At 38.1% G+C, this 18,754-nt stretch overlaps 1 protein-coding gene across 3 annotated transcripts in view; it reads right to left on the reverse strand.

Moving 5' to 3' along the window:
• RSU1 (Ras suppressor protein 1) overlaps window positions 1–18,754 on the reverse strand; it is a 245,625-nt gene that overhangs the window by 62,243 nt on the left and 164,628 nt on the right. The window contains exon 9 of one of the 3 annotated variants that reach the window (XM_069086255.1): window positions 13,728–13,746. The exons of the other annotated variants lie outside the window; for them this stretch is intronic. Within the exon in view, the coding sequence (XP_068942356.1) occupies window position 13,746 (1 nt within the window). The 3' untranslated portion in view covers window positions 13,728–13,745. Of the gene's footprint in view, window positions 1–13,727; window positions 13,747–18,754 lie in introns of those variants that run through there. 3 annotated transcript variants of the gene reach the window in all.

Consider the following 18,754-nt stretch of genomic DNA (forward strand, 5'->3'; position numbering starts at 1 on the left):
CTAGGGCCTCAGGGGAGTGGAACAGGACAAAGTCATGTACTTGAGATTTTTGATACATCTAACAGAAATCCCTGTCATTTGTATCACACCATCATACTTCCAGGTATTCATTATGAAATATCATTCCAGGGAAGTAATATTATATTTTCCATTTAAGTGTTTGATTAAGTGCCCATTAAGAACCAGTCACTGTCCTAAAAGCCAGGAACACAGATATGGGAAAGACAGTCCCTTTCCTACAAGAGCTCATATTCTACTGGCACACACTGGCCTCAGTTTAGCAGGCAGCCCTTAGAATTTCATGGGCAGCTGGGGGCACTGCAGTGCACAGAGTGCTGGGCCTGGAGTCTGGAAGACTCATCTCAATGATTTCAAATCTGGCCTCAGACATGTCCTAGTTGTGTGACCCTGGGCAAGTCACTTAACCCCATTTACCTCAGTTTCCTCATCTGTAAAAATGACCCAGAGAAGGAAATGGCAAACCACTCCAGTATCTCTGCCAAGAAAACCCCAAAAGGGGTCATGGAGAATACAACTGCAACAACAACTTGAATTCTCTAAGTTGCAGGGCAGTGACTCATCCACATTGGTAGAGGAAGTTTACCTAGAAGTTCCCTCCACAAATGAAATCACAGGTCTGGCCAAAAACCAAAACCAAACAAACAAAAAAACCAAGAACAAACTGCAAAAACCTATTTTGACTGGGGTAGGTATTAAAAATGAAGATCAGAGGAACATGTGTTCCGCAGGCATGGGAAAGTAAATAATCACACCCAACATGAAAGCAAAGGGGGAAACTTCCACATCAAGGTCAAGTTGCCTCTCAGAAATGCACATCTTTACTGTCTCATTTTTTGTTTAAAGATCACATATGTTTGGTTTATTCATTTCATATGTTTGAACAACTGTTTATTCAAATTAACATGAAGTTTGTGTTTATTTTGTTAAGCATTACTTTTACTGGCTATATTACTCATTTACCAGTTGTGCCAGTCATAGGTCCAAATATATGAAATTCTGGTCACCAAAACCAATGGTATATGTTCTAGGGAGCTGCAGAAAGCAGGCTCCTAAAAGGCAGACAGAGATTTGCAACAAGGAATCTAGAATTTAAATACATGCACACAGAAACACACACACACACTGTAAAAACCTAGGAATTTCCCCTTCTTTCTCCACTCAAATATTTTAAATGATACACTGTACAAAGTATCAATCTTTTGTTTATTTTTGTCAACTTGTCTCCATTTTATGATATATAACCAACTCAGTCAGTCAACTACCATTTATTAAGCACCTACTACATACAGCTCAGTGGATAGAACACTGGGCCTGGAGTCAGAAAGACCTGAGTTCAAATCTATCCTTAGACATTTACTAGGACCCTGGGCAACTCACTTAACTTCTGTTTGTCTTAATCCACTGGAGATGGAAAAAGCAAACCACTCCAGGATCTTTGCCAAGAAAACCCCATGGACCACCTTGGTGTGATTTGGTCCATTAGCGCCAATGTGGTTTGTGGCGTCATGAAGAGTGGGACACAATTGAACGTCATCGTCACCATCAACAATAACATGCCAGCTCACTGTGCTGAGCACTAGGGATACAAAGACAAATACAGTGGCCCTGCTCTCAAGAAACTCAAAATCCAATGTGGGAGACGACATACAAATAAACATGTGCCATACAGATATGTGTGTATACATACATAAACACATTCCCATGTTTACATAATCCATTGGTTATCAATATATAATTGTGATATATTTCTTGATAATAGTTACATGTAAGTATATGTAACTCTTCCTAAAACATAGGTCTGAACACATCACCCACCTCCCCCACTCAATAAACTCCAAAGGCTCCTTATCCCTCCAGAATCAAACATGAGATTCTACATATCTATACTGATCTATTGATTAGATCCACATACAAGATGAATTACAGATACTCTCAGAAGGAAAGCACTATGATTAAGAAAGACGAAGACAGAAGGGATTCTGGGGAGCTAGGACATTTCAGGCAAGGGGGATAGCAGAGAAAATGCTCAGAATCTGAAGAAGAAATATGTGTCTACAGAAGATCATGGAGGACAGTGTCACTGGATTGAGGAATTCATGTAAGGCAATGAGGTGTAAGAAGACCAGAGAGGTTTCTGAGAAGGGGCCTGGTTATGAAGGGCTTTGAAGGCCAAATTGAGGCTCATACTTGATCCTGAAGGTAATGAGGAGTTACCATACTTTATTGAATGGGGTGAGGTGGGGGTTGCTATGGTCAGACCTGTGTTTGAGGAAGATCAATCTGTCAGCTGAGTGGAAAGTGCAGTGGGGTTAGGAGAGGCCTGAGGCAGGGAGACCAACCAGAAAACAAAGGCAATGATCCAGCCATGAGGTGATGGGTAGCTGCACCGGGGTGGCTTTTGTGTCAGAAGAAGGGGCACATAAAAGAGATGTCAGAAAGGTAATGGCACATTGAGGGAGGTCGTGCTTAAAATAGAAAGACAACTGTTCCACTATTGACATTACCAAGGTTAAATAAGGTAGTGAGTGATCTGGGAATTGCCACTTCCCACCCACATGACCTTGGACATATTACCTCCTGAGGGTTCAGGCTCCTTAAATGAGAGCACAGCATGGATGATATCTAAAGGGCCCTAGCAGCTCTAATTTCCTCATCCTAAGTAACCTGTTATCTAGTAATAATGCCTGGATTCCCGACCTTGTCAGTCAGCGAGTGACTTCCATATGCTTTTGGCCAAGAGCCAGTTCTTGGCTACTAATTTACATACATGTTCTCAGATATATGTGCAAGTGAAAATGGGAATGTCTGCTTTGACTTTGGCCAAACACAAATATAATGTGAAATTAGATCATCATATTTATTCTTGAAATCCAATTTAAAGCATTCCTTTCTGTCCAAACAGATGACTATCCCTCATCCACCCACCCAAAGAACCCTGCAATAACAACAATCTATGTAAAAGCACAAATCCTGGTAAGTTATTTGTAAAAGACATGTCATTACATTCCACAAGTCCTAACAAATAGCTGATTTTTAATTTCTTCATACTTTTTTTGCTCAACTCATGATTTCTAATGTTCATGTTTATTCACTAAACAATAATTGATGCTTAAAATTCAAATACCATTTATAAGAGAATAAAAGATAAGCCTTAAAGCTGTCAAAAAGTCTTTTCTTATACATGTTTTGTTCTTATTTATAATGCACTTTACTCAGAAGATGAAAGAAAAGAACAGCATTTTTTGGAAACAAGGATAGTTTCTCAAAAGGCTTATGTCCTGCTATACATTCCAGCATTACCACTTAGAGAATTTAATGGCAGGAAGTATGGCAGGTCATCATGCAAATACTTCATCCAGTCCCACAATGCCCAACCCCAAGGTCCTAGGAGAGTGATTTGGAGAGCTACAGGTCTATTTAATGTACACCTCTGGCTGTCTGCTGGACTTCTCCACCAGGATGTCCCACAGGTATCTCAAATTCAATGGGTTCAAAAATAAACTATCCACCACTACGACCCCACCCCCCCAAAAAACCCTGATGTTTTGAGAATTTAATTCCCTTTAGAGTGGTGCTCCAGCCTATTGTTCAGTTTGATTACACATCGCTCCCCTTCATTAACTCTACAATCCAGCCAAATTGTCCTAATTACTGCTCCCTCCTATCTCCATGAGTTTATATATTAGCTACTCCCCAATCCTTCATGCCTCCAATGCTCTTCTTGTTAATGCCTCCTTGAATCTCTATTATTTCAAGGTTCAGTTCAGGTGCCACCTCCTTTAAGAAGACTTTCTCAATTACCCCCCCATTGTTACCCCTTTTCTGCACCCCCCCATGTGTATTTATTTTGTACATATCTTTCATTTAATTTACTCCTCTATGGATATGGTATATTTCTTTAAGGAAAGGAATTGATTATCTATTATTTTTGTTAACTGCTGGCTTCTAGCACAATGCCTTGCTGACAGCAGGCACTTAATAAATGATCATTAATTGAAAGATGGGATGATGTCAGCCAAACATATAACACTTACTGAAAGAGACCATGAATATTATTAACTACCTGGAAAAAGACACCAAAATGGACACCTCAGATTATGATGGCTATGTTCCAAATTATAGGGGTTTCTGGTAGACATATGAAAATATTAAAACATTTACAGCTTGTAATTTACAAGTTACAGCTTGAACTCCTACCATACTGAAAGCAGTCATTAACTCAATATAGTCTTAGCACATGTTATAAACACACATTTAATTTATGCTAATGTTTCTTAAGAGCTTTCTCAAAGTCATAAATTGCACTTTTATATCTGAAATTAGAATTCTGGAGAAGCACGCAAGTGCTTATCTTACTGTATACTCTAATAATGATTTATTTGTTTATATATTTATATATCATATTTTTATATATCATTTTATATTTATAATGATATATCATTTATATATCAGTTTATATATCATATCTTCACTCTCAAAACACTAAAAAATCAATGCCTTCTCGATAGTTACATCATTGTCAGTCACCCATATATGGAGGCAAATTTTAAATTTCCTTCTGCTGTATATTATTCTTTTTTTTTTTTTTTTTTTGCCTTTTGGAGGGCAACTGGGGTTAAGTAACTTGCCCAAGGTTACACGGCTAGTTGTTTTCGTGTGGGTGTTAAGTGTCTGAGGCTGGAACTGAACTTGGGTCCTCCTGACTCCAGGGCCAGTGCTTTACTCACTGCGACACCTAGCCGCCCCAGCTGTATATTATTTAATTCAAGTTGGAATCGTCAGGCCCACTGCCTTCCCGCCCCCTCAAAAAGGGGCTCAGCAACTTGGAGTGGGCCAGGGCATCTTTTGCTTTTGTCCCATCAATTTGATGGCTATCCTTTTCCTTGATTAATCTTATGCTGCTCTTTAATCCCCTAAAGAATTCTTCTAAAATACCACAGTTAAGAGGACAGGGATACCTGAGGACTTGGGAAACCTGAGTTAATGTTCATGGGAGAAGGGAAAGAGAAGAGTAGGAAGAAAAAGATTTTTACCAGGCACAGTTCAGTGCTTGAAACAACATTTAGGCAAGATGCCGGTATATGCTATGAACTAATTAATACCTAATGATGTTTTTGCAGCAGCATTTTTTTTTCTTCATGAAAACAATCTGGAAAACTAATTATGGACCTAATTATATTTATAGGAAACAGTCAAATAGAATCTGTGATTTTTGAATACCTATGATTTTCTAGCATCCTTCTTCATAGGCATATTTTTCCCCCACTGAAGTGCTACAAAATCTGTAATGCTTTCAAAATATAAATCTATTTCTCCTCAAACCATCAACCACATAACCAATGGAAAAAATAATTTTTCATGGCTTTCTAAAATATCATGTCAGAGTTGCAAATTCAGTAAACATAAATAAGGATTTAGGTCAGTCAAGGCTGTTAAAAGTAAGCTTCTTCATATATTATTTTGGAGATATTCTAAGTAGCAGAAGAGTACTGTGTGTGTGTGTGTGTGTGTGTGTGTGTGTGTGTGTGTGTGAGAGAGAGAGAGAGAGAGAGAGAGAGAGAGAGAGAGAGAGAGAGAGATCCCTCTGGAACACACTTTACTTCCTGGAATAAAATCTTTACCCTCACAAAATATGGTCACCTTGGGCAAAGAACTCATCAACCAGTGACCAACCTTGCTTAATTCTAGTGCCTTTCCTCTATGATTATCTCTAATTTTTCCTGTCTCTATCTTGTTGCTACATAGTTGTTTGCATGTTGTCGTCCACATTAGACTGGAAATTGCTTGAGAGCAGGGGCTCTTTTGTTTTTTCTTTTCTTTTCTTTTTTTTTTTTAAGCAATCGGGGTTAGGTAACTTGCTCAAGGTTACACGGCCAGTTATTTCTGGGTGTGGGGCTGAGTGTCTGAGCCCGGGATTAGATCTCCAGGTCATCCCAACACTGGAGCCGGTGCTCTTACTCGCTGAGCCACCTGGCCACCCCTCTTTTGTTTTTTCTTGTATCTCCAGGATTTAGCACAGTGCCTGGCTACATAACTGATGACTGAATGACTTTATCCAACTGATCCTCAGACAGCTTCACATTCTGCCTGCTGCTGGGCATGTATCTGAAGCCTTTCTATTTGAGCTCAAGGAGAACTTGGACTCTGTTCCATGTCATGATGAGACATTAGAATTAGACAACAGAGAGACATTAAAGTTTCTTGAGCAGGGGAAAGACATGGTTATGTATAAAGATGAGTGACACACTTCACAAACCAAAATATTAATAAAATTTCCTTAAAAATTCTATATTTGGTGATCCAATCCAAACATCTCATAAAATCACATACTCATCAATCCTTAAGGGTTAAAACTTAAATAGGGCATTTTGGAGCTCTTCCTAAAGACTATTTTAGAAAGGAAAGCACAACTCTACAGTGAATAAAGAGCTGGAAAGGACTTCATAGACCATTATTTTAACATTTTTTGCTTTCCATGAACATATTGATAGCAATTGGTGACATGCCTGAGGCAAAGACACTGTGGGTGACAAAGCTGGAACTATCACATTTATCTCTTGATTCACAGGTCCAGCCCCTTTGAACTATGTTACATATTTGTGTTTTCTTCCTAAATTTCCACAGCATATAAAATCTTTACTGCACGATCTAAGGCTGAATTTCATGTCACCAGGAATTCCAGTGAATGGATTTAACAAAAATAAACAACACATTTTGGTATATGAATGCAATTGAATACTACTGTGCTATACGAAATAAGCAGGCAGACTTCAGAAAAACCTGGAAAGACTTATATGAACTGATGCTGAGTGAGGTGAGCAGAACCAGGAGAACACTGTTCACAGTTACAGTTACACTGTGTGATGACTTTGACAGATTTAGCCTTTCTCAGCAATGCGAGGTTCTAAGAAAACTCCAAAAGGTTCATGATGGAAAATGCTACCCACATCCAGAGAAAAGAATCATGGATTCTGAATGAAGATCAAAGCATACCATTTGCACTCTCTGTGCTCTGTCGCTTCTTTCTCGTTATTCATCCCATTGGTTATAATTCTTCTTTACAAGATGACTAATGTAAAAAGATGTTTAATATGTATGTATATGTAGAGTTTATATCAGATTGCATGCTGTTTTGAAGAAGAGAAAATTTTAAACTCAATACTTCTGGAAATGAATGTTGAAAATTAAAAATAAGTTAATTTTTAAAAATGACCAGGAAAAAAACCAACAACATGTAACATCATTAGGTTCTGGATCCAGGCCAGCTATATATCTTCTAATGCCCCTCCTAGAACATGTAAGGACTCATCAAGACAATTCCAGATTGACTCCAGGAATATTGGCACAAATGAGTTTTAGGCAAGTCACGTGACCTAAATAAGCTTAGCTCCTCATCTACAAAAGAGGGATAATTTCTTCCAACTACTCTGCTGTATTACTATAAGGACTCAACAACAGTGAGTATCATTGTTGTTATTATTTGTGATTGCCTCTCTTTGCTATCTCGACTAGCTCTGCTTGGTCTAAGGTCTAATAAGTAAAAATGATAGGTGGAGGTTGCAGAGAGATGGCATAAGCTTGATCTACAGAAGAAGAAAAAAAGCAAAAACAGACTGGTTGTCTCACCAGCCAGTAGGTTCCTCCTCACTAGAGGTCTCCAAGTAAAGCAGGGCTGTTCTCTTTTCAGGGCTGTTGCATGAGATCTCCAGGTCCTGGTATGGTGGGCTCTGATGGTGCTCTCAGCTCTAGGATCCTGTGAAAGCTTATTGTAAGTGCCTCTACCACCAAGTAATTTGGGAGCATTAAGGGGTGAAACTTAAATAGGGCATCTAAAGACTATTTTAGAACGAAAGGCAGAACTATACAGTGAGTAAAGAGCCAGCCACTGAGCCAAGATGACTTGGGTTCTAGTCATGCCTTTCACACATAATGGCTATGTGACCCTGAGCAAATCAGTTAAGCAAACCTAAGACTTTGAAAGGCATTAAAAGGGAATTTTGCAATTGATTTGGGGTTTCAGTCACAATAACAGTAATAGACTGGGCTGATCATGGGAACTGACATTAAGCAACTAGTCTTAACAGTGTGATTATACTAGTCATATTCAGTTCAACAGGCATTATTAAGTATTAACTGTGTGGTGAACACCATTTGAAACACTGGGGGTCCAAGGTCTGAGTAAGAGAAAACTTCATCTCTGTCCTTCTAGAGTTTCTAATCTAAAAGGGGAATAACACCTATGCAGATAACTATAGTACAAAATGCTACTTGATCAGTCTGTTGGGAAGGTGAAAATAAAGCGTTCTTTGAGACTGCTGGTAGGAGGAAGTTCCTGAAAGCGAAAACCAAGTAATTTTTATTGTGCTTTGCAGTCTCTTTTCTGTGGTCAGCAGAGCTGTTTGGAGGTATTTAAGTAGCTAAAAGGAATCCACTAGAACTTTGATTCTAAAAGAAAAACAACATGTTTCCCTTTGAGTGGCCTATTTAATAGGCCAAGGATTTCTCCTTCCAGTGATGAAAGCAATTTTCCTTTTATAATTCTTAAAGAACAGCAACAACAAAAATGGAACCACTACCACACATCGCCTGTACTGAGCCTCGCTACCAGTTCAAACTATTATAAAACTGAAGTGGGCTGAACCTTTACAGATGAGGGAAGAAGTCCATTCAGACTGTGGGAGATCCTCAGAACTGAATAAATCTTCTTTCCAAAGTTATGTGTGGCTGTCCACTCCTCTCTCCCACTGGAGAGTTATCCCTGGGCTGTTCCTGTTTACTGTCCTCTTTTTCTAATTCACCCTCTGATAACCATTCTCCATTTTGGTGCACTGAAGAGAACAAGGAAATTAGAGAGAGAGGGACCCACATCTGACTACTGCCTCAGTTAAACTAGGAAGACCCTTCACTCTTCTGGGCTTCAGTTGCCTTGTTCCAGTTGCAAATCTGTGATTCTGATGTTCTCCTTTCTTCCAAATATGAACTAATTAATTAATATGACTAATTAATATAAGTAGCAGCTTATTAATTAGCTAATTAAAAAAAAGTTTTATTGATGCCTTTGTTTTTTCAGATCAGTATTTTCCTGTACACAACCTGAGTACCTCATCCACAAACTATTACTGAAAACTGACCATCAAAACAACAGCATCCAATAGCATAATAACCATTTTGAACCTGTAGAACCCCCCATCTCTAGAGAGAGAAGGGAGCTTCTGTTTCATCATGTGCTCACTGAAACGGACACTGGTCATTGTAATTAACTTGAGTTCAGCTCCATTTTGGCTGTGGTGTTTCCTCTGGGTACACTCTTCTTGTTATATTTACTTTGCTCTGCATCAGTTCATAAAAATCTTCCCATGTTTGTTTTTCCTAATATTCATCATTTCACTATGTTCTGGAATGTAGTGATATTCAGTTAGATTGGGCCTCACAGTTTGTGTCAGAGCAAAAATGGGGGTTTAGGAATTCAAAGGAAATTGGTATTCCAGAATGAGCTTTATTATTAGGCATTGCAAAAAGCAGACAAAAAAAAGCATACACATACACACGTGCACTATATGGCAGTACAGATGGACAGAGGTTTGGCCCCTCAAATGCAAAGAAACTCACTCAACTTGAGGGGGACAGAGACATGTACATGCAATGCTGAAAGTACATAACCGGAACAGGTAAGAATACCTTAAAAAAGGGTTTGGGTGATAACAGGTAATCGATGCCAGATGTGATCAGTCAATAAACATTTATTATAAAAATGAAATATATATTTATTACATAGATAAAACTTTTAGATAGATAGATAGATAGATAGATAGAGGTATGGGAAGAGCATTCGTAATCAGACTTAGATAAAGTAGGCAAAGTTCCCAGATCACTTACTGATAGGTTGAGGTCGGGGGAGTTTCCTTACTGGGACCAGAATCTGGGTAAATATTTGTGTTGGCAATTAGTGACCCCAGAGATGAGTGTGGCTTATAGCCACTATAGTCAGTTAGGAGTTTCAATTAAACGTTTTTTTGTTTTTTAAGCAATCAGGGTTAAGTAACTTGCTCAAGGTTACACGGCCAGTTATTTCTGGGTGTGGTGCTGAGTATCTGAGCCTGGATTTGATCCAGGTCATCCCGACACTGGAGCCAGTGCTCTTACTTGCTGAGCCACCTGGCCGCCCCTAAGCAATTGGGGTTAAGTAACTTGCTCAAGGTTACACAGCCAGGTGTTTCTGGGTGGGTGCTAAGTGTCTGAGCCTGGGATTCGATCTCCAGGTCTTCTCAACACTGGAGCTGGTGCTCTTACTCGCTGTGCTACCTGGCTGCCCCTCAATTAAATGTTTAACTCCTTTAACAAAGGAGGCTCAGAATCAGTCAGGGTAATGGAAAAGTGTAAACTGTCACTGCTTTTATGGCTCATTAACAGCACGTGGACAAAGCAACTCCATATTGAAGTCCTATCATTTATACCTACAACATCAAACCATATACTTTAAGAATTACAATAATCATAGAAGAGGCAAGGGAAAACTGGTACAATGGAGGGGAAGAACAGGAAGGCAAAAGGGAATGAGTCAACATTACTCTCATTGAATTTTTTTAGGGAGGGAATGACATACACACTAAATAGGGTTATCTCACCCTACAGAAGAGTAGGGGGGAAGGGGATAAGAGGAAGAATGATGGAAGGGAGGACAGGCTGGGGGGGAGGGAAGTTGGAAGCACCCACTTTTGAAAAGGGACAGGATCAAAGCAGAGAATAGAACAAGTGGGGGTAGGATAGGATGGAGGGAAATATGGTCAGTCTTTCACAATACATCCACTATGGAAATGTTTTGCATAGCTACACATCCCAGTAAAGGTGGGTGATGAGGAAGGAAGTGAAAGAATCTGGAATTCAAAGTTTTAAAATCAAATGTTTAAAAAATATATATATATATGTATATATATATATATATATGATTATTTTCATGCAAATGGGAAATAAGATATACAGGCACTAGGGCATAGAGATCCACCTTGTCCTAAAGGAAAGTCAGAGGGCGGATGGGGAAAGATATGGGAGAGAGCAGATTGAGGGAGGGGATATTCAGTGGGATGGCTGTTTTGGGGTGGTGGGTAGGGGAAAAATGGGGAGAAAATTTGTAACTCAAAATCTTGTGGAAATGAATGATGTAAACTAAAAATAAACTTAAAATTTAATTAAAAATAAAAAAACAATCCCCCCAATAAAATTATAATTATCTCACATTTTAAATGTTATCTACAACAATTTGTTCGACTATACCCAACTGATGGGCACCCACCTTCTTTCCAGGTTATTTTTGTTTTAAGTACTACAAAAAGTACAGCTACAAATATTTTGGTATTTCACATTTTGGTATGGGAACTTTCCAGCTCTGACTTGAGGTATGTGCCTAGAAGTAGGTCATTAATTAAATAAGCTTTTCCAAAAGGGAAAAGAATCCCTCCCACCCCTACTCCAGTCTTTCTTTCTCTCCCCTCCAGAAATGTTAACTTTGTAGTCATGAAGAACTGGTGTCCATTTAAACATTTCTTTTAAAAGAAATGAATGCCATGTCATTACTATCCTATGTACCAAGAAAGGGAAAATCCAAAAGAGTCAAATTATTACCTTCTAGCTTTTCACATTCTCCACAGAAAGCAGGGCATTTTTAAATTACAGAAATTAGGACATAATTGAATTCAATAAACAGCTGAAAATAACTGCTTAGCACAAGGTGCTGGACAGAGTGATTACTATGGAGTTAGGAAGTCCTAGGTTCAAATACTGCCTTTGACACTTACAAGATGCGTTACTTTGTGAAAGCTGCATTACTTCTGTAAACATCAACATCTTCATTTGTAAAATGGGGTAAATAATACCTGTAGGACCCAATTAAAGTGAAAAAAAAATAATATGTATGTATGTATGTATGGTCAGGGTGTCCCAAAAATCTTTGTGCAGTTTTAAGCTATTAAAGCTGTGTGTACTATATCTTGCAAACAGGAAAGGATAGTAAGTGTTGGCTATCATTTTCAAAGTATGAATGCTTAAATTCCATTAGAAACTACCTCATTGGTTCAATTTCTAATATAAGGTGTAAAGAACAGTTTATTTTAGAAAAAATTAATAGAGACATTGTAACTATACAAGTTACCATCATCGAGAACACATTTATCATATATAACACTGTTTTAGGTGTGTAAAATAAATCACTCTGTTGTTTAATTCAATTCAGGCAGCATTTATGAAATATTTGTAAATTACAAACTTTCACAAATTTTACTTCCTCCAAAAAAATGGAAAGGAATTACCTGAAGCATCTTTAACAACTGATTTGTCATGACCCTTTAGACCATAATAATACCATATTTTTTTCTAATTTTTAATATCAGTAAAATTTGTTTCAAATTAAAATTAGGAAGACAGCCAGCACATATCAATATAACAGTATATGTTTGCTTAACAATGATACTTTAACCTGTGTAGAGTGCTTTACAGTTTTTCCTTTTTTAAGTTTTACTGATGTGTTTTGTTTTTACAATACGAACATTAACAGATTACTTCCATTTGTTAGCCGTCTCTAGCAACAAAACAAAACAGTTAAAGACCTCATCTGAAGGTACAACATTTCACATTTCTAGAACCCCATTTCAGCTATTTTTTCTTTTAAAAAAATTAGGAGAAATCTATTTTTTCTCCCTCCCATCCCCATACCACTAAAGAAAGAAAAAGAAAAGGAAAACATATGCACAGTCAAGTAAAATAAATTCTCTCATTGGCTATTACATAACAAATTTGTCTCATTCTGTATCCTAAATCTATCCATCAGATTGTTGCATCATCTGACCCTCTGAAATCATGAATGAGCATTGTGTTCATCAGTTCTTACAGCTTTCAGAGTTGTTTGTCTTTACAGTGCTGTGGTTATTATATCAATTATTCTCTTGGTTCTGCTCATTTCATTCTTCATTAGTTCATAAAAGTTCTCCTAATTTTTCATTTTTATAATATTGATGTTATAGTATAAAATTTATATTTTATAAATAAAACTTACAATTTATACTATAAATTGTTGTTTGTTCTCACTCTTGATTTATTCATTTAAGGTCCATTTCTGTCACTGTACCTGGATTACCTTTTTTTCCTTTCTTTCCACTCCTACTCTCCAAGAAAAACTCATCTTGGTCATCATCACGACCCCTGATCCTGCTGGCTTTACTCTGCAACAGTTTTTGGTTTTCATTTAAATTTATTTTTAGTTTACAACATTCAGTTTCATGCGTTTTTGAGTTCCGAATTTTCTCCCCCTCCCTCTCTTCTCTCCAACCCCCGCCCCCCAAGGGGGCATGCAATCTCATATAGGTTCTACACATACCTTCATATTAAACATCAGTCAAGTTGTAAAGAAGAATTACAACCAATGGAATGAACCACGAGAAAGAAGAAACAAAACAAAAAGAGAGAGCAAGTAGTTTGCTTCAATCTCCATTCAGACTCTGTAATTCTTTCTCTGGATGTGGACAGCCCTTTCCATCGTGAGTCCTTTGGAGTTGTCTTACACCCTTGCATTCTGCATCAGTTTTTAAATTATTTCCCTGTATTTTTGAAACTGCCCACTTCCTCATTTCTTATTGCACGGTAATGTACCATCATATTCATATACCACAACCTATTTAGCTACTCCTCAATAGCTGGGCATCCTCCGAGTTTCCAGGTTTGCTGCTGCTATTTTTTCTAAAAAAAAAAAAAAAAGCTGTTCTAAATATTTTTGTACATAAAAGATCTTTTCCTCTTTTTAAAATCTTTTCTGGGTATTGGCTGGGCAGTGGTATGGCTGGTTAAAGGGCTAGTTTGCACAGGTATTATTTACTTTAGCTTGTCACAACCACCCAAAGGAGTAGGCAGTCCTGGAAGCATTATTTACAATTCACAGTTGAGCCCAGAAAGGACAGATGTAAATTCTAAAATCACATGACTAGGAAATAGTGGGAAGAGGATTAGAACCCAGACCCTTCATTTCCCAGCAGTGTTTTTCCTACCACACCATGCTTCTTCCCATGAAATAACTTTAAAACAAAATCAAAATAAAAGCCCTATGAATGTCTATCACACACAAACCTCTGTAAGGCAAGGACCGTCTCCTTCCTAAGCCTCTTTAGTACGCCACAGACCATTTCAATTTTCCTTAGGTTGAAGGCGTCATATTTGAGTGACTAAAGACTAGCTGGGGAATGAGGCAGCTTCCAGCTATGGGCTCATTAATCACCTTTCCATTACAATAGAGGCTTACAGGAACATGGCTGAAGCCACGCAATATGGCTTAGCAATTTTTTATTAACACTGGGGCCTTCACTTAAAACAGTGTTGGTTTGTGCTAAGTGTGACTAGCAGAGGGCCATACACACTGTAGATGGTCAAGGAAAGCTCAGGGGTCATGATGATGACAAAGATGGGTTCTTCTTGGAGAGTAGGAGTGGAAAGAAATAAAAAAAGGTAACTGAGGTACAATGACAGAAATGGAGTTTAAATGAATAAATCAAGAGTGAGCAAAAATAACAAGGATTGAAAGGCAATTTTTTGTTTGTCATTTAAAAAAAAGTTAAGCAGTGAATATCTGCTTAATATTTAATGGAAGTTATATTATTTATAATGGAAACATATAATTTACTAATACAAATGTAAAGTATGGAATTTATTTTGATTTGATTTACTCGAATTATCTATCTTTACAAGAGAAATTAATTTTTTATACTCACTTTATCCAAAATCATCTTTAGCACATGAATTTTTACTAGAAAGCAGTTTAAAAATTTAGACTTTATAAACACCAAGGTCTCCATCAGTGGGATATTGTGTCTTTTTTGCTGCCTACTGAGAACTTAGTTTTGAGGTTTCTGCTAAACAAGGAATTGCTGAACGAATCCATGCTTCTGCCATGCTCTCCTGTCTAGGCGGAAAGGTAATCCTCGGTTAATGACAAGACTTCTCCATTTCGTTATCTCAACAACTTTGCAACTGGAACTTATTCTAAGGAATAGCTTGTTCACATTTACATTATTTGAAGGAAAATGCCAAATGCTCATTCTTCAAGACTCTTTTTTTTTTTTACCTTGCTCGAGCATAAGCAGATAAATTCTCGGTGTCACAGCGGCTGAATCTCCCTGCTATTTTTATTTTCTACTGACAGAATATTCAAAGCTGACAAATGTTGTAGAACAGACATAGTTATTAAAAGCTTCAATTTACAGCAAATAGTGACAGTTTACTTTTGCTGCTCATAAAGCAAAATCGAAGAGGTGTAAATACACAGAAAAGGTGGAACGACAACACCCAAGACCCTTCTTTAAGCACTTCTATTAAGTAATGCTCTCACAAAGTTAATAACAGGATTCTTCTGGAGGTGTTTCTCCAAAAGATAACCAAGAAAAGAATGCTGGATGATAATGTGGATAATGTGCATCTTAAAAACATGGCTCATGGGCCTGTTTTAAGTACTGGTGAATTTGCCGGTGAACTTTAAGCCAGGTAAACTGAAACACCTCCCACAACTGAACCCAGGGGGAAATCAGAAGGCCTGGGTCAGAAATGACAAGTGGTGCAGATATTAGCTTTGGTTACACTAGAAATTACAAATTTTCTGGCAAGACTACAGCACCAGGAAAAGAATTTTTTTTTAGACATTATAGGAGATAATATTTGTAAAGCACACGCACGCACGCATACACCCCCCCCCCCCAAGATTCCAGTGGAGATCAACTTGGTAAGTGTGAAAATACCAGTTACTCTTCTGTCAGATACAAAATCCTGCTCACACTGTCCTTAAGGGTCCAGATGTCTTCTGACTCTGCTTGGACACAAGATTCTAAAGTACCCATTATGTTTTCCAGCGCTGCTTGTTTGTGGTCTCACTTTTTCTATCAGAATAAAAATCATTAAAAATGGCACCCATTGTTCAGGGGAAGGATGTTTGTAGCTGACTTAGTCCTTTGGCTTTCCCCTATTCTTTCAGCTTCCTAATTCTTTGTCTAGTCTCCCGGGGCCCATTTCCCCTGTGGGTAGTATGTGGCAAAATGGCTCTCAGGCTATTTGTGGGTTAGCAGCTTTGGCCAATGGTTTCATGAGCTAAAGCAAGGGCTAAAACTGAGTGTAACATGAGGGGGCAGGGAGGATTACCTGTGGATTTCAAAGTGTATGCTCATGATTAATCAGAGATATAGTGCTACATAGCATCCTAGAAGGAAGAAAGAAGTCTAATAGAACTATAACAATAAAAAGCAGGGAAATTACATCTTTTGTTTTTTGATGATTTTTTTTTGGGGGGAGGGGTGTAAGGAAGGGAATAACTTTAAGTTCCACGAAAAACAGAACTGAGAAACTATAAATGACTTCTACATGGTAGGATATGAACTAACTGCCTTGGGCAACATCTTTAGGCAGTTATACATAGTATTACTTATACTGAGTGAGAAATTACAGGCAGTACAGGATAAGAGTAGAGAAAGAGTAGGAAAAAAGCAAGAAGACTCACAGGAAGAGAAGGCAGCAGAGAAAACTTCCCACACCAGAAAGGAGGGCACAGGTAGAAGGAGCTGCATCCAGAAAGCTGATTCAGGCTGAAGTCAGGAGAAGGGTGAATCACCTGACCCAAAGTAAAAAGAAAATCTAAATAAGAAACTGGGGACATTCTACACATTGGCATTCACAAACTTGGGACCTAACATACATCGCTTCACATATTGCTTCACAACGGCATTTTCACTCATCTAAGAATTATCCACTGAGAGTGTTGCTATATGCAAGGGAATCATGCTAGAAGCCACAGGGGAAAGACTAAAACAATGGCCCTGACTTCACAGAGCTTACAAGGAAGGGAAGGTTATGACAGCTACATAAATAGCTATAAAAAACTGTGAGCGTGCATTAAGTCCTAACAAAGTACTACAGGAATTAAGATGAGGGAAAGATTATCTTTGGCTAAGGCTGGGCAGTTGGGGTGGGGTGTCAGGGAAGGCTTCATGGAGAAGGTTATATGGCGGATGAACAGGGCCAGGAGAGGCTATTTTAGGGGGAGAGGAAGGGGAACAAGCTGAGGGAAGGACATGAAATAAATAAATAAAATGAAGGATGTGTTTGGGGAAAGAAATATTCAAACTGAGCTAGCTTTTGGGGTAAGAAATGACAGATAAGATAAAATCAAAATCATTCAGGGTTTTGAATAAGCTAAGGAACTTCGATGTGTATTTCAGAGGCAAGGGGGTATGTAGTACTTTAGGAAACTTAATCTGGCAACAGTATAAAAGATGGACTACCTGGGGGAGTGAGGGGTAGGAGAGGCTAGAGGCATGGAGACTGACTGGGGGGTGGGGGTGGGGGCACTGTCCCGTTCAGGGAGGAGTTATGAAGATTCAGCTAGTGTTGTCAGCAGGAATGGAGAGAAGGTATCGAAAAGCAAAGACATAGCAACTGATTAAATGTGGAGATGGAGTGGGACCTGGAGATAAAGGGCAGAAGAGGGAATGAGTTATCATCAGTAGCATTGTATGTTCTGACATGAAAGAGATTTTTTGGGGGAGGTATGAGAGAACCTGATGAGATCAATTCTGGAGATATTAAATTTGAGTGGGAGTCCAAGTAGATATGTCCAGGAGATAAGAGGAAATGAAAAACATGAATTTAAGATTATGTTCATTTAAGAATATTCATATACATATATATGTATACACATACTGACATATACAAATATGTATGTGTGTATGTACGTGTATATGTGTGTGTGTGTGTTCCAGATCTGTAATTTAATCAGAGCAGAGGAACTCTTGGCATGGAAACTCCCTCCACCGATGCAGCTCAGCAGTTCATGCGAAAAGTTGTGGAGTAGGCCAGAGCAGGGCGAAATTGAGTGACTTGCCACTGTTACAAAACCAGTATGAGTCAGACAGAGCTAGCTGGCGTATCCATGTCTTCCTAACTCTAAGGCTGCCTCTCATTTAAATTATGTTCATTTTTTTTTTATTACAATGAAAACTTCATCCAACTTATTTTCTCTGGATCATCAAATAAGATAATAACTGTAAAACACTTAGCACAATGCTCAGTACATAGTAAGCCCTATATAAATGTTAGTTAAGTAAAAGAAACCTGCAAAAGAATTTCTCTTAAATAAGAACATAAACCTATACTTGGCCAAATGGAAATCACTGGAAGAATAGATCCAGAAAAGAATCACTGAATCATTGAATTGGAGGGGTCTTACAGGTACCTCCACCCATGGCTGAACAAGAATGTTCCCTGTAGAACGTTTGGACATGAAGATTTGGACCTTAATTGTACTTTCATTAGTAAGAAGTTCAGCAACAAAAGACACGTTTATATGTTTACATTCACATTAAATGCCTGCAGAAAAAAAGCCCCCCACCCCACCCCGACCACAAAAAAGTGCTCAGGTTGAAATGCTTTAACAAATATTTCAATAATTTTGTTTTCTTCCCTGTGTTAGCTAAATCTTTCAACAATTCATTTGACAAGGCATTTATTAAATGGCTACCATGTGTCAGGAACTGAGCTTAGATGCTTAAATATGGGAGCCTAGTGTATTTTGTAGCCTGAATGATCTTGATAAGATGCATTATGACATATTATTAAATTAAAGCTACCCTTAAAAAAAAAAGGTAAACATGTTTCTTCTTTTTTTCATTAGGAATTTCCTATAGGACCAGAGTTCTGCCAGAAACAGAAAATGATG

The sequence above is a fragment of the Petaurus breviceps genome, unplaced genomic scaffold (assembly GCF_028583685.1).
Source record: "Petaurus breviceps papuanus isolate PSGF00001 unplaced genomic scaffold, PetGlider_PUasm1.0 178, whole genome shotgun sequence".
NCBI lineage: Eukaryota > Metazoa > Chordata > Mammalia > Diprotodontia > Petauridae > Petaurus > Petaurus breviceps.